Raw genomic sequence first — 16974 nt, 5'->3', positions numbered from 1 at the left:
GACCATTTATTTATCCATGGCAGCAACTTTGTTGCTAATGCCACATTTCTCCAATATATATCATAATCATTCATGTGAAACAATATCAAAAGCTTTGTTGTAATCAAAATATATGATGCAAAAATTATTCTTTGGATCCTTTCTAATGAATTCATAGTAGCTAATTAGACAAGCTCTCCTGTTAACAAACCCATGCTGTGATTGCTTTATAGTTTCATTCCTATTGAGATGATCTTGCATTAATTCTTAACTACTGACTCCATTATTTTCCCAGGCATAGAAATCAAACTTACAGGCCTTAATTACACTAAAGCAGGGTCTGTTTAATCAATATTAATCCACTAATCTTCATCTGAAGACAATTCAACATCTGGGGTGACAGGTACAGCAAGGGAAGAAGCACAGGTATTGGAGGTTGAAGGTTGAGGCTGAGGCTCAGGCTAAACTTTACTTGAAAGTTTCTGGTTGACCTTTGGAAATATGTCCTGCAGATTCTGTTGTTTCATATACTTTGGTTTTTCTTTAATGGAAACCTCTTGTATTTTATACATCCACATTATTCCATCCTTGTCGTGTCTTTTAACCCTAGGGGCTCACATATGGTGAGTATGGGCTTGGCACACCTAGGGTCCTGAGCTGGATATCATCATTCTTCTCTTTCTTGGTGATTCCTCTCTCTCTCTCTCACGGTAACTCAGGATTTTTTTTTTTTTTGGCTGGTGCAGTATAAGCCTCAGGCTTCTTTGCACCATATGGCTAATAATAATAATAATAATAATAATAATAATATACTGTTCACTGATGACGCTCTTTTGCTTCATTCCCTGAATCAGTTCCTCAGTCAGGCTGATGAACCTATATATAGACACTATCTTCTTTCAGTGCACTGTCATCACCATCTGTCATCACCACCACCAGCATTCATTACCATATCTACAATTTCACTATCAGTGAGTTGAAGCATAACTGGAGCATCACCATCAATGTTTATAAACTCTTGTATAGCCCCTTCATAAAGAGACTTGGCTATTTCACATGACAAACCTTTTGTCATGTGAAGTAGCCAAGTGTGAAGTAGAATCATCATCACTGTCAAGAAATAAGTTAGATGGCCCTAGTTTATGCCAGCCGTTTATCAAAGTATCCTTGGGTACATTGTCCCAGGACTTGGCTGCACTCCAAAGTGGTCCTTTAACATTAAATACTTTCTGTTCCATCAGCAATCTTCTTTGCCCTTTTCAGTACTCGTTTCAGCAGCTCTACATCTTTCCTAAAATGAGGCCTCCATATTTGTGCCCAGCCCTGCAAAGGTTGAAGTGCTTTTCATACCTTTGTAGTGCATAGCTACATTTTTATTTAATGTAGTTACATTTTTAGTTATATTTTACAACTCTAATTGCATTTTTATTTTACAGTTCAACTTGGTTATAACGAGCATCAAGGGACCGACAAAATTTCGTCGATATAACTGTTACCCGCTATATCAGTGATAGCGGAGATGGGGAAACCCCTGGGGCCATTAAACAATGAACACTTTATATCAGTGATGAGTTAAATCTATCTCCTATTTTTTTAAATTCTCAATAACTTGAAAAAAAGAGATTCAAAAAACAAAACAAATATTAAAGAGAAAAATAATATAAGTACTGTATACACCTACATATTATTTGTATTAATATGCTTGTATAAACTACAATACACTTAATATTAAGTGCAATTTATTCGTCTGTAATTTTAAAACCATACACTTAATACTAAATGCAATTTATTTTTCTGTAATTAAAAACAATACTATTTAGTATTGTTTTTAATTACAGAAAACATGAAATATAGTAATAAACATGATTTCAATTAGTCTTTATTTATGAATCTTAAAACTGATGTTTATTTTAAAGATTTCATTTTGATATTTCATAAGCTTCCCCTTAAAACAATCAATGCATTAAAAATCTCATTACTTGCCTGTTGCTTCAAAAAAATTGACTAAAATGTCCATTGCACCTTGAGTTTGTGAGATTGTCAGCTGTGATTTTGATTCACTTTCAATTGTCATCATATCATCATCAATCAATGTCTTTACCATCGTTGTTATCGTCTTTGTTAAGCACAGCATCTGCACTGTCACTCTCTGCAGAAAGACCACTAATTAACAAGTTGTCATAGACTCATACAAATTCATTGATGTTATCTGTATTAAAACCTACAATGTCGTTACATATCAACCATTCGGATAATGGTAAGTTGTTTTCTTCATTTCCATCTTCTTCATCTACAATTGAAATTTCGTTTGAATTTAACTTTGATTTCTTGAAGCAATTCAATATGGTTGTCGAAGTAACGTTGTTCCACACATCATTCAATAAATTTATAGCATCCAATATTGATATAGACTCGGTAAGTTTCTGTTCTCTTTGACTGGTCAGATATAGAAATCTTCTATAAAATCCTTTCAAACTCTTGATTACACCTATGTCAATTGGTTGTAAAATTGATGTCGCATTGGGAGGCGCAAACACTAGCATAATCTTGGACAAATTTTGAATCTGGGGATGTGCAGGACAGTTATCAACTAACAATAAAATATTTTTCTTCTTTTTGAATAGCTCCTTATTCCAATCATTTAAGTATTGCTGAAAAATATCTGAAGTCATCCAATCTTTCTTGTTTGCAGTGTAATCCACAGGAAGTTTCCTTATGTTTTTGAAACACCAAGATTTTAACGATTTTCCAATAACAAACATTTTTTTTTTTTATCAGTTCCTGTCATATTTGCGCATACAAGTACTGCCAAGCGAGCCTTTGATTTTTTTCCACCAACACATTTTACCCCGTTGAATTTAAATGTATTGTCAGGTGTCAAATTATAAAAAAGTCCTGTTTCGTTGGCGTTGTTGTAGTAGTAGTAGAGATATGTGTTACAAGAAAGCAAGCATATGAGCTTATGTAGCATCAACCAAAATAAAAAAATAAAAAAAAAAACAATTTCACACAACCATTCCCTCTAAAAGTTTGTCCAGTTCTTCCTTGAATTTATTTAAGCTATCAACTTCCACAACAGGTGGAAGTTTGTTCCAGCAATTAACCACCCACTGGCTAAAGGCAAATTTCCACATATCTATTCTACAACTGTCTTTCCTCAATTTGAATTTGTGCCTCCACAGGTTCATAATCTGAGCTAGCAGAAGAATCCCATCAGAATTCAGCATGCTCAATCCATTCAAGGCCTTATACACCTCAATCAGATCACCTCCAAGGTGCCTAGTCTCCAACTGCTACAATTCACAGAACTTAAGCCTCTCTTGGTAAGAGGATCCCTTCATTCCCCTCACCAACCTTGTTGCCCTTCTCTGTACATGCTCAAGCAACTCTACATCCTTCCTAAAATGAGGCCTCCAGACCTGTACACAGTACTCAAGGCCTGGCCATTGCCTCATACAAAGGGACAACCACCTCCTTTTCCTTGCTAGCAAAATTCCTGTATATCATTGACCATACCCCATGACCTGCTCTGGCAGCCTGTCTGCATTGCTCAGAATACTTCATATTTGACTGCACAATCACTCCCAGGTCTTTTTCATTTTCTACCGCCTTAAGTGTAGTACCACACAGTTGGTAAGTGCCTCTGGGGTTACTTCTATCCCATATGCAGTACTTTGATGTTGTCACTTCTTGGCCCATCTGCCCAAATTTTCTAGATCCTGTTTCAGTAGTACAACTGTTGTAGATGTCTTTGTCATTGAAATCCTTCCTGATTTCTGCCCAAACACGGTCAATCCATTCATTTGCCATTATTGGATCTGCAGATCGAATTTTTCCACTACTTTTTGCATAAACGATGTTATGTTGATTTTTAAATCGATCCAGCCAACCGTTGTCACACACAAAATTGTCATGTCCAAATTGTTTAGCAAATTTTTCCGCTTTAGCCTTCAAGATCGCACCGTCTATTGAAAACCCAGCACTTCTTTGTGTGATGAAACTTTGAAGCAATGCTTCATCAATGTTTGTAACCTCTCACTTTCTAAATTTTTTTTTTTTTTTTTTTTGTCGGTTATGTTCTTTTCCAGTGCCAATATGTAAACATCTTTATTCTTCCACAATGTCAATACACTTGAAGAGGACAAAGAAAACTTTTTACACACTTCAAGATTTTTTGCAACATGTTCTAACTCACGAATAATTTCAACTTTTTCACGAATTGAGAGATACTTTCTTTTGTTAGGAGACATGTTTCCAAAGGAAGGGTTCATTTCTAACTGATTTTACTTTAAAATGATAAAGTGATCTGCATATAAAATTCTTGGAAGTCTCGAAATGCATACAACGTTCTTAGAAGTCGCACTTCCAAAATTCTTAGACAATCCGTAAATAGGGTAATGCGACAAGCAGAATGCCAATGCACTATTGTATAGCCCCTGTCCCCGGAAGGACAAGGTCATAAATCAGCCACTAATCCAATGCAGGTGGTCCTAAAGCTAAGTTGCCCTTTTCATTTTCGTCTATTCCAAGAATTGGGTCTTTTTGCCTACTCGAGCAATTAAGAATGTTTGCATAGTTACCAAAATTTATTCAGTATATCCATGCAGTATGCTCATTATAACAGTGAGCGACTGTATGGGAATATACATAAATTAAAATCATTATGGCTTTTTGCTCTTTACAGCCGTGATCTTGCTATTTTCGTGCTCGTTTTAACCAAGTTTGACTGTATTTTATTCCTTTGTTAAAGGTACACTTACTTATTTCATATGTTGTTATTATCATTTAACTTATTTAAACTCCTCTAGCTTGGTTGCATTGCAATATTGTCCTTACCTTATTGGATGGTAATAAATTATTTTATACATATATTGTGCATGTGACTGATAGCAACTGCCAAGTTCAGTTATTCACTTTTCCACTTTCAAGCCAATACGTACTGGGTTAATAGAGTTCATTAAGTCAGTTAATATACTATTGCCATTATGTCAACATGATTGAAAATAATGTCGAGAGAGAGAGAGAGAGAGACTTACTCTTCCACAAGACCTTTCAAAACTAGATTTGGCCCAGATCCAATTATTGTTCCTGTACCTCCACAATTAGCTGCAAAAGCAACACTTAGAAGAAGTGCTTTGTGTAGATTTTTATCCACTTGTTTTGGCTTTGTGAGGGCAGACCTATGAAACAATTCAAATACAATTTCAAAACACATACCTACTTAAAAATGAACATACAATGTGGCACTATCAGTAGTTGTGTGCAAGTAAATAATCACATGCATTTAAATACAAATGATTAAAAACTTCAGGGACTGAAGTAATACTTCGGAAAATAAAGTATACTGGTTATTTAGATGAATCTCCTTTGAAATAGTTGCCTTGAAAATGTATACACTGATTCCAAATGTGTTAGCAACATCTAGAAACATTTCTGATAGGCTTCTTTAGTTCCTGCAGCACACTGAATAATTTCTTCAGTTATTGCAAATTTGTGACCTTTCAGCTGAGCTTGAAGTTTGGAAAAAAAATGGAGGATCACAGTGATGAAGCGCTTTGCAAGAATTTCTTGAACGGAAAGAGCTGAGTATGCAGGGGCATTGGAATGGTGCAAGGAAAATTCCACCATACAACAGTTTTGTAGTATTTCTGGTCCAAAATGTCTGATCATGCATAGGACAAATTCATAAAGAACAATGCACTGAGTCAAAAAATATGATAAGCATGATCTTCACATTTCATTGCGATTATCTTGCTTTTTTTGAGCCTTGGAGAAGATGGAGTCTTCCACTAAAAGGACTGAGCCTTTGTTTCCAGGTTGCAGTCATACACTCATGATTCATCACCATTAATAATGGAAGAAACAAAGTACAGGTCAGTAGAACACTGACGAAGATCCTAACATGTGAGTGCTTACTACTCACTATGATCATCAGTGAGGTAGTAAGGCCTTGACTGAAATGAGTCGCATTTCTAAATCTTCTGTTAAAATTGACTAAAAATTTGTATTTCCAATAAGAAATGCAAATTTCACTATCAGCTTTATAGATAGTTAAATGTTGATTATTCCTGATCAGGTAGCAAACGTGAGTGAGTGAGTGAAGTTGAAGGGTAGCCAGATCATCTTTGAAAGTGGCCTTCTTTAAACTTGACAAGCCTCTGAAAAGTCTTCAGACAACACACAGCATTTTCTCTGAAAGCTGTTTTCAATATTTCATCAAGCTTGTTACACTTTCTGTGATTTAAATAAAATTTGATGTACCTGCTCAGTAAAATCACTCATTTTAAAATGCAACAAAACATTTTATTTATTCAACACTTTGTATTCAACATGAGCTAATTTAGACTGACTGTAATCACGTGTTACTATGTCTAGATGAGTCATAAAACATGTTGCGACAAGTTGCAACTTGCTGTGATGCTACAATTTCAAGATATAAAATCAGTCCCAAAATATTTTGACACACTCTGTATATGTCAAGGTAATGTATATGCCAGTACTGTACCTGCATTGTAAAAGACTGATGTGTCAGGTAGCATTTAGTGATAGATTGACTTTTGCAATGTCAAGTACAGCAACCACTGATAAATATATACAGTGATTTAATGAATTTTAAAGGGGTCATGAATGTAGATGTCTATGGGGTGCTTGTCACTGATACAGCATGGATGATAGATTACTTCTGCACAACTGCCTATTTCAGAGCTCTTCAAGGACTAGCATGCACAATGACAAAATGTGCAGCAATTAGCAGATTGCCAAGGGTCACTCTAGAGCAGCGGTTCCCAATCTTTTGTCACTCAAGTCACACTCTAAGTTAAAAGATGAATATTAATGGCACACCAAAATAATGATTGCCATTCAACTCATTAGAATTTTTCCTAATCTCATGGCACACTTGAAAAGGGTCATGGCACACTGGTTGGGAATTACTGCTCTAGCGATTGGTTGGCTGATTTTACAGGCCATCAGCAACTTAAGCCATATAATGCCACTGTCCAATTCAGTCCAATCTGCTTTATGTGCAGGTTAAAAAACTTAGAATAATACATAGGGGAACCCTACTTACTCCACTTAAGATCAAATGACTATAACTCCAATTGAAGAGATAATCAAGAATTCCTATGAGAAAGAAAGAATGAATTTCTTTCTCATATATGTAACCTGGTACCACAGGCCTCTTTAATTTCAAGAATTTCTATAGTCTCAAGCAGGACTTAAACTGACCTCTCCAAAGAAGCAACGAAAACAAGTGATGAACTCACAATACTGAGTTCACTTCTCTCACCCAAATATTAAATGGAATTTAACACAAAAATGTGTTAAATGCATTTTTTGAAGCTTTCTTTAGAAGCCAAATAAATAATTTGAGGGCACAAATTTAGGATTGTACATATTCAAACTGCAATATTGATTTCACAACAAACTATGGTAAGGTAGTAGTTTCTTCCTTTTCCCTTTGGGGTCCCAAAAGCACAGGAAGATAAAATATGTTACAATTAACTAAAGAAAGAAAGGGATTGAAGGTAAAATTAAAGTTCCCACTTGGAAATTGGGGTATGTGACTACCCAGCCTTGTGGTTGAGGTCCTCAATACTGATCACTACATCCATGTGGGGGGATGTATTGTAGTAATTCATTTATGGGAGGAGAAACTGTTTATTAAGTATCAATCACAGAAAATAAGCAAGATTTATGTTTTCTCCATTGATGTTTGATGAGGTGAGAGGATGATACCTTATCTGCTGAATAAATAAGCAGCAATATGTTTGTAGATACTTCAGAAAATGATGTGTTTCTATACCTGAAAGGGAGCTCTGACACGAATTCCCTTTATTAGATAGGTATCTCCATTTTTATCAGTGTTCTTTGAGCATGCTAAAACAAACATTTTCTGTAATAAGACTTCTCCACAATGGATACTGGAGGATCAAATTTTAATAACATTACATATTACATTACTTTGTACCTTTTACTAAACAGACACTGGCTATTATAATGTAGGTGCATCGCATCTCTCAGACAAAAATATGGTGATGCTTTACTCTTCACTGAATTTTTTTTATTTTGGCTATGTGTGAAAGGTAGTATACATGCAGCACATCAACTAAGATGCTACTACTGCTATCCCAGACATGTGTGGAAACAAGTAATTGAAATGCTGTTACAGATCTGGGAAAAGGTATTTCTGTGACCCAGGCAGCTATTCAAAAGTACATATTTCCATATCCAAGCCCATTATTCAAAGTGCACCCCCTTCTTTCCAGTTAAGCATATCACATGAACTTACAACATTAAATCACTTAACTATTGTGCCTTTGCCTATTGTACCTTGGTTGACATGCACTAACCTTGGCACTGTGCCATTGCAACCATGATAAACTTTAGACTTTCTTCTCCAGACTATAAGTTAATAACTGTTATACCTCATTTCACAATACAAAAGGAAAGCATTTGAGAATAATTGCCCTTTTTTTTTTATTGTGAAATTGGGTATAATACAATCAAAATTGTAACATCAATATAAATACAATCAACAAATGAACTAAGCAAAGCTTCTAGTTCAAGATCCTAGCCTTGTAATGCAAAACAAATGCACATATCAATACATCAGAAAAAAAAAAAAATAACAACTTGAAACACCTAAGTCATGTTAGAATAAATGAATCATAAATGAAACCAAACACACACACAAAATTTCAAATGACATTGATTCCAAGAAGGAAGTATTATTTAACTCAAAGTTAAATCATTTCAAATGATTTTTATTATTATTATATAGCCATATGGTGCAAGGAAGCCTGAGGCTTATGCTGCACTAGCCAGAAAAAAAATTTTCTGAATTACCCCGAGAGAGAGAGAGAGAGAGAAGTAGAAGGGAATCACCAAGAAAGAGAAGAATGATGATATCCAGCTCAGGACCCTGGGTGTGCCAAGCCCATACTCACCAGATGTGAGCCCCCTGGAGTTAACCTCATGTTCATCATAAAAACTGAAGAAACCTCCCATCAGAAGAGATGACCTGAAGATTACTTTTTAAAAAAATCTTCAAGGAGTACTTAGAAGTGCTCCATGGAAAATTTTATACTCATGGGGCATTCCTTTGTATCACTTCGGGTAGGAAAGGAAAATGGAGGGCCTGAAGGAGAAATAGGAGGAGTAAGAACAGTGGAATCTTTCTTTGCTCTTTGGACCTAATAGCATGGGGATATAAAACATTAGAATTTAGTAAAGAAAATGGATTGAATGAAAGATTAAATTTGTCAATAAGGGCACGTGACTACCTATCCTCCTAGTTAAGGTCCTGGATATCTGGATACTGAACATTGCATTCAGAATGGGGGGGAGGCATTAGTAGCAGGTAATTGATTTTTGAATTACATAGTACTCCCACTCTCTCCCCTTCACCAATGCAAGTATTGTATTGAATGTCACTGTAATTGAGTCACAGTATTATAATTCATTACCTACTACAGTATTCATTAAGATACTGGTAGTAGGCAATTCATTTATGGGAAGAGAAATTTATTATTTCAATTATAAAAAAAATTACTAAATTATTTTCCATGAAATGGATGTTTACATAAAAGATTGGCTTTTATAATAATTGATCTAAATAATAATAACTGCCATATTTTTAAAATAAATTATAAATTCAGTTATTCTAAGTCTTTAACTCCATTTGGAGCCTGTGGCTGGCAACACATGTGCAATACCCTATTACATTAGCCCGTTATTGGATTTATATCACATTTAAAATATAAATGTTTAAGCATAACATTTAAAATTATTATATACACAAGTACAGTATTAGAGGTCAATGTTTCGTTCAGAGAAATGAGCTGAATTTAAAGGGTAGCGTAGTTTTGAACATGTTCAAATCTGCCCCATATGGCATTGGCACCATTAGCAAAAATACTCCTTAATAAATTCTTAAGTCTGCATTTATTATAAAACCATTAAAAATACTAACCAATCGGTCGTTAAAGACCTACAGCATACAAGAGAAGACACCAAAAAATTTATGCACAAACTACCCTGTTTATGCTAACTTAAACACAATGTTGACTTTGTCAACAACACAGGTGAAATGATAGGAAATAGGTAACTAAAATGTCCTTTAGTTTTGCCAATATTCATGGAGTAGGCCAGAAATTTCACACTGAACTGGTGAGAAGAAATGACGAATGTTCAAAATTGCCCATAGTTCAAACTTAGCCTGCTCTCCCCTACATTACATCTAGTTGGGTGAAATTAAATAATAAATAAATAAATAAACTTTCCATTTATACTCCAAAATAACCACACGGTCAGAGGAGTTCACTAGATAAGAGAATACGAGAAACGGCACCATATTTAGCAGTCACAGGCTTGAACATCGGTCACTCAAAGCACGTGTGGGGCATCTATATACACCTATCCCTGTCCACTCGGCTTTTCTCAGAATATAGAATAAGACTATGGATTAGAAAGATTGCTACCAATATTTGTAGATGAATTTCGTCCACTAATTTTCAAAATCTAAATGAAACTTGGAAATTTTACCATTTTCTTTTTATTAAATAAAATTTATTTTTTAAAGTATATCATTTTTTGTATGTATTAATTAATCATATTGGTATGTATTAATCAGACATTTTTTTTAATATCTGATTAATACATAACAATATATCCTATAATTAACAACAACTTTGTTTTTCACTAACACACCTCTTGTTGTTTTGTACATTTATCAATGATATTGATGAAGGTATATCAGGTTTAATGTCCAAGTTTGCAGATAATACAAAGGTTGGCAGGGTTAACGACAGTAAAGACAGTATGCTACTCCAACTGGATCTAGATAAGTTGGGCAAATGGGCTGAGAAGTGACAACTGAAGTTTAACATTGATAAATGCAAAGTACTGCATATGGGAAGTAGTAACCCCAGAGAAATGTACCAACCATGTGGTGTTACACTCGGGGAAGTGGAAAACGAAAGAGACCTGGGGGTAACTGTACCGTCAAATATGAAGTTTTCTGATCAGTGCAGACAGGCTGCCAGAACAGGCCCCAGGATCGTGTCAATGATATACAGGAATTTTGCTAGCAGGGATAAGGAGGTGATTATCCCCTTTGTATAAAAGGCAGTGGTCAGGCCACACCTTGAGTACTGCATACAGATCTGGAAGCCTCATTTTAGGAACGATGTAGAGTTGCTGGAATGAGTACAGAGAAGGGTAACAAGACTGATGAGGGGAACAAAGGGGTGCTCTTATGAAGAAAGGCTTGAACAAGCTGAATGCTGATGGGATTCTTCCTCTTTCTCAGATTAAGAACCTGAGGGGGCACAGATTTAAATTGAGGAAATACGGCTGTAGAATAGATGTACAGAAATTTGCTTTCAGCCAGCAGGTAGTTGATTGGTGGAACAGACTTCCATCTTTTGTTGTGGAAGTTGATAGCCTAAATAAATTTAAGGCTGAGCTGGACAGGCATTTGGAATGAATGGAGGGGTAAAATGGGAGGATTTTTTTTTTTTTTTGGCTGATGCTGCTCAGCTTGCTTTCTTGCATCGTATGCCTCTACTGATGCTAATGAAATTATACAAAAAGGAATTTTAATCGATTTTTATCCACACTCCACACCAATAATAGCAATAACAAAAAACTTGATCGTAATATAGTAACTGAAGGGAATCTCTTACGCACGTAGGAAACATAAAACAGAATTAATAAGAGAACAAATTCACAAGTAAATTTCTTTTTGGATCATAAAATGTACTGTACTGTACTAAAAAATAAAACACCACTTAGCATTGACATACAAACAAAATGCCGTTCGGGAAAAATTTTATATGCAACTAATGTGTATGGTGTGTACACAGTACAGTTGTTGCGGTAGAACAATTAACAAATTAAATTTACAATTGTGATAAATAAGGTTAGCCTGAGAAATAAAGTTTGGGTTGGAGAGGGGAGCCACCCGATTTTTTTTTTTTTTTTTTTTTGTTGCTTTCTTTCCACCGAACATTACTCAGGAGGAGAATTTCTCTCTCTCTTAAAATTTCAGGAGATTTTCATTTGATTTGATATTCGTTTTTTTTTTTATGGCGCAAAAACATCGAAGGTTATAACGCGCCAGGAATAATTTTAAGAGAAATGCAGCGTCGTAACTAAAAAAGTGTGTCCCAATGCAAAGTTTAGTGTGGGCCCCCTGAAAATATTTGTTTTGGTAAAAATAAAAAAAAATAACAATACAACGGTAGACGTGTATTTAAAATCTTTATCAATACAATATAAAAACAAAAATAATATTAAATTCTGTAAATTTAAAAATAAATTCTGTAAATTTAAAAATAAATTCTGAAAATTAAATGAAGTAGTATATTACTAGATCGTATATATAGCTTAGCTTAACTTTCAGCACTCACCTCATAGTAATCCGCTTAGCTATATATACGATCTAGTTATTACATTACAGCACATAAGGACTCCTTAATTAATTTTAATTTCGAGAAAGAGCGTTCCGCGGCTGATATACTAACCGAAATTGTCAAAAATAATATCAATAAGGAGCACACTTCCGAAAATCTAGCACTCATATCGTAGTATTTTACTAAGACTAGTTCTGCAAATTCGCGAATAGCTTTAATTTTTGCAATTTCACTTTTTAGTGACTTGACGCAAAGTAGTAATTGCATTGAAAATGATTCTAAAAAGCGCTTGAAATTTCTTTTGCAACTTTTCTGTGTTTTTTATAATGGAATTTTCATCTATTTGGATTAATTGAGTTGGAGTAAGAAATGCAAACAAGTCAGAAAATGTTTAGCCCTTGAAACCTTTTGTGCAGTTGGGTAATCAATAAGTTACACAATAAAAAATGTTAACTTTAAAGAACAGTTCTGCATTTTCAAATCGGTAGTCCTCTGCCAATTGATCAAAATGTTTCTTAACAAATCGCCTCCGTTCATTTGCAAATGACAAGGTATACCCCATTTCTGCGCAATAGATGATGTTTTGACGATATTTTCAAATTCATTTCTTAATATTTTCACTTGATTACATAATGTTTCTATGCCCAATGCAGCTTGACCAATATCCATATTCGTTCTTTGCAAAGTCGTTGATGTTGAATTAATACTCGACAAGATTTTCTCTCTCAGAACGGTGGTTAACACAAAATCAAAATTTTCACTATTATTTTAAATGGGCCTATACCCCCAATAAGTGGGCCCCTATTTGACTTTGATCCCCGTAGTCACAAATCCTTAAAAAATGCCATGGAAGCAGTATCTATGCTAATACCAACCATTTCACCTCTATTCACTGCAGTTTCGCTTGTGCTGTGCAATAAACATACTTCGTGTGAAAAAAATTATTGTTCGTAGACATAGTAAATTTTATCATAAACATAACTAAAAAAACTTATATTTTTACTCAATTCATTTTTTTTTTTTTTTTTTCCTGTTTCGGGCAGGAGAGCAGTGGGCCCCTTTCGGTTGTGGGCCCCGATGCACCGCATTGGCTGCATTGACATAGTTACGCCGCTGGAGAAATGTATAAATCAAAACCAAATTTTGTGTTCAAAATCGTTCTGCTCCACAGTTATATCTAGATCTGTCACTGTTATTGTGCTTGGCCATCCCCGGAACTTTTTTTGCCCACAATCAATTACACGTACAGATAACATAAAAAAATGCGTTTCTAGTGCGCTACCATGCTCGATACAGCTGTGTCTAGAAAAAAGAAGAGCAAACCCCGCCTCTTCTTCTAGAGGTACCCATAGTAGTTAAAGAGATTTTACTGAGAGTTAAACGATAAAATTATAAAAGAACTATGCATTAATTCCATATTTAATAAACATTAAATAATTCCATATTTAATAAACATGGAAATATTTAATAAATCAATTTTTATTATAATTATATTTATTTATCAACCCCAGGGGCTCACATCTGATGAGTATGGGCTTGGCACACCCTGGTTCCTGAGCACACCCATGTATCATCATTCTTTTCTTTCTTAGTGATTCCCTTCTACTTCTGACTCTTGTTTTCTCTCTCTCTCAGGATAATTCAGAAATTTTTTTTTTGGCTGGTGCAGCATAAGCCTCAGGCTTCCTTGCAACATAGGGCTAATAATAATAATATTGATTAAATCGATTCTGTAGTTATATTTATTTAGTTTAATTGACTAAATAAATTCTGTAGAATAAACAAGAGGCTGTTACTCTGATAGCAACAGACTAACAGCCTCCTGTGTATACTTTGTAAAGCACTTATTAATAAATTACAGTTAAGTAAAATTGACTGAGGAAATTATAAAACGCCGTCATTTTAAATATCTGAAATAAATATATCATTTTCATTACATTTGTCTCAAATTAGAAGATTAGTTCTGTAGAAGATTTTATGTGACTGCCGATGTGCGCATGTTCAAACTGAACAACCAAAGCGCGCTAGGCATGATAGTCGTCTGCATAATTATTAGCAAAAGTGAGTTAATGGATAAAGGCGAAGATATTAAGAAACACTTGAAAGTTATAACGGTTCAGTACTCAAAGTGATTAGTTTAATTTCTTGAATCGGAAAGTGTGAGCTTGGGATGTGATCATCGGAAGAGATGATCACGTTTTATCTGTAAGTACCTGTTATACTGTTGCTACTATGGGATTTTCAAATTGAATTATTGTGAGCAAGAAATATAGCTATGGGCTTTATTATGCAGCGATTTGTTTGCAATGCAAAATTATAACACGGTAAACTTTTTTTCTTTTTTTTTTTTTTCGTTTTGGCTCATAATAAAATATATGTATTTGTAGTGCTGTAAACAAATACTTTAGTTTTGCTATCATATCTAGTTTCGAGAAAATTAGTATTTTTGTTTTACTAGTTTACAAATTTTACTAGTTTACTAATAAAGTTATTTACTAATCATATTAGTTTACGAATAAAGTTTACTAGTAACAAATCATTTAGCAAGTTTTAACAAAACGTGAATTATTACAAGCTTTAAAATGCGTTGAGCCGTGATTTTTGCTTTTATTCAGCATATCGCTGAATACTTTTTTAATACAAAATGTGCAAAAATACAAAGTTTGCAATACAAAATTATAACACGGTAAACTTTCTTTTTGGCTCAATAAAATACAGTATATGTATTTCTAGTGCTGAAAACAAATATGACCTTTAAAAGTTTTGCTATCATATCTAGTTTACGAGAAAATGAGCATTTTTGTTTTACTATTTTTAGTTTACTAACAAATCATTTAGCAAATTTTAACAAAACGTGAAATTTTACTAGCTTAAAATGTGTTGGGCCGTGATTTCCGCTTTATATTGCACTCCCGGGATTCCTTCATAAGCTTACAGCAGAACTCAGCAAATATGCTTGGCCTCCACTTGCTTTCATTATACCATTTTTCTTGCAAGAAATGTAGCAAGCACAGTTTGTAGAATTGCCGTCCTCCCCACAGCGGGTTGAAAAGATCTGAGTATGAGGTCCGTTGATGACGTGAGGAATTTCTATGGGAATTTTTCACAACGTGACTGAGTTAGTCGGTCTCAGGTGAGTGTAGCCAGGCGCCATACCCTGCCAATAGAAGGCAAATACTGAACGCTAATATAATATAATACTTAAGTTTGTTAATATGATGATGTTAATATGACAATACTATGTACTCTGTGACTGTGTGTATATCAGTGATATGATGAAATAGCACGTTTTTTCCTTACGGAAACTCTGGTTTCGGGTATAGCAAAACAGAAAATCGACCACAGAATACACCCAATTTACAGAATGGCCTTAGTCGCTATTGCTCCTAAAACCCTTCAACAGCAACTTGCAAGAAATGTCCTGATAAAATCTTTCCACACGACTCACTCAAAAATTCTGGGGCAGGATTAAAATACCAATTTAAAAAAATTTATTTTTAAGCTGATGTTACAAACCAGTTCTTCGTAAACTTGCAGGAATTGGTAACAACAAGCTCCTCACAGTTTCTGATTTTTGACTTTCTAAAGAGTTTTTTTGCCTTGAAGGCATTCTTCACTAATTTTTATTTTATTTTTTATTTTATTTTATTTTTTTTGCTAACATTGAGAGTGTTGTAAAAAGAACTGCTTTTCATTTAATAATTTGAATCTTTGAACTGGTCCAAGAGTTCAAGAGGGCCCGGGTTTGAAAAATAATGTTCAGGGAAAGGGACAGCAAGAGGTTCTTGCCTGGATAAGTGTGGGGGGGGGGGCGCTTTGTTTGGATTCGGGGGCCCGTTTAAGTTAGAGTGTATTACGCCCTATACCCATAAGGATTGACCCTACTCCTTTTATTTTCTCGTCATTTAAGTCAATGAAATTTTTGTTTCAAGTATTGGAATATACTTCCTTCGTTGTCCAATATTTTTACAAAATATTTATTTAAGACTAAGTTAATATGAAGAGGAGACAGTAAAACCTTTTTCCTATCAAGCAGTAGTGGATAGTGGAGGTCTCTCTCTCTCCCTCCCTCCAGGATATCTTATTATGGGTGATTTGAATTTGCCTCTAATTGATTGGAGTAAATGGGAAGGAAACTCGACATGGGCAACAAAATTTTTAAATCAACTAGATGACTGTTATTTGTATCAACATGTCAGGGAAAGTACTAGAGAAAAGAATATCCTAGACCTCATCATCACACATGAATCAGATGACATAACAGGGCTGACAGTGGAGGAACCAGTAGCAGGAAGTGATCACGGAGTTCTACGGTGGATGATGACGAGAGAGGTAGCAGAAGTAAAAGGCAAAGGAATGGGTTTTAATTTCAGAAAAGGAAATTACGATGCCTTAAGGTACTACATGGCCTCTATTAACTGGGTAGATATCACACAGAGAATGAATACAATTGAACTGTGGTAGGCTTTTAAAACATTAATCACAGATGCCTTGAATGCGTATTTACCATTAAAAAAATACTCCACGAGAAGGGTTACAAGTTGGATGAATAGTGAAGTTGCCACATTACTTGAGCAGA

At 34.7% G+C, this 16974-nt stretch overlaps 1 protein-coding gene across 1 annotated transcript in view; it reads right to left on the bottom strand.

Annotated features, from left to right (window-relative positions):
• Positions 1–16974, bottom strand: part of LOC150085927 (Na(+)/citrate cotransporter-like) — a 189690-nt gene that overhangs the window by 82242 nt on the left and 90474 nt on the right. The window contains exon 6 of the mRNA XM_090373586.1: positions 5016–5159. Coding sequence (XP_090229712.1) covers positions 5016–5159 — 144 coding nt within the window. The remainder of the gene's footprint in view (positions 1–5015; positions 5160–16974) is intronic.

This window comes from Mastigoproctus giganteus, chromosome 5 (assembly GCF_048544385.1).
Source record: "Mastigoproctus giganteus isolate SK-2022 chromosome 5, ASM4854438v1, whole genome shotgun sequence".
NCBI classification, from domain to species: Eukaryota; Metazoa; Arthropoda; class Arachnida; order Uropygi; family Thelyphonidae; genus Mastigoproctus; species Mastigoproctus giganteus.
Note: the sequence above shows the minus strand (reverse complement) of the source record. Positions and strands in the feature narration are given on the sequence as shown.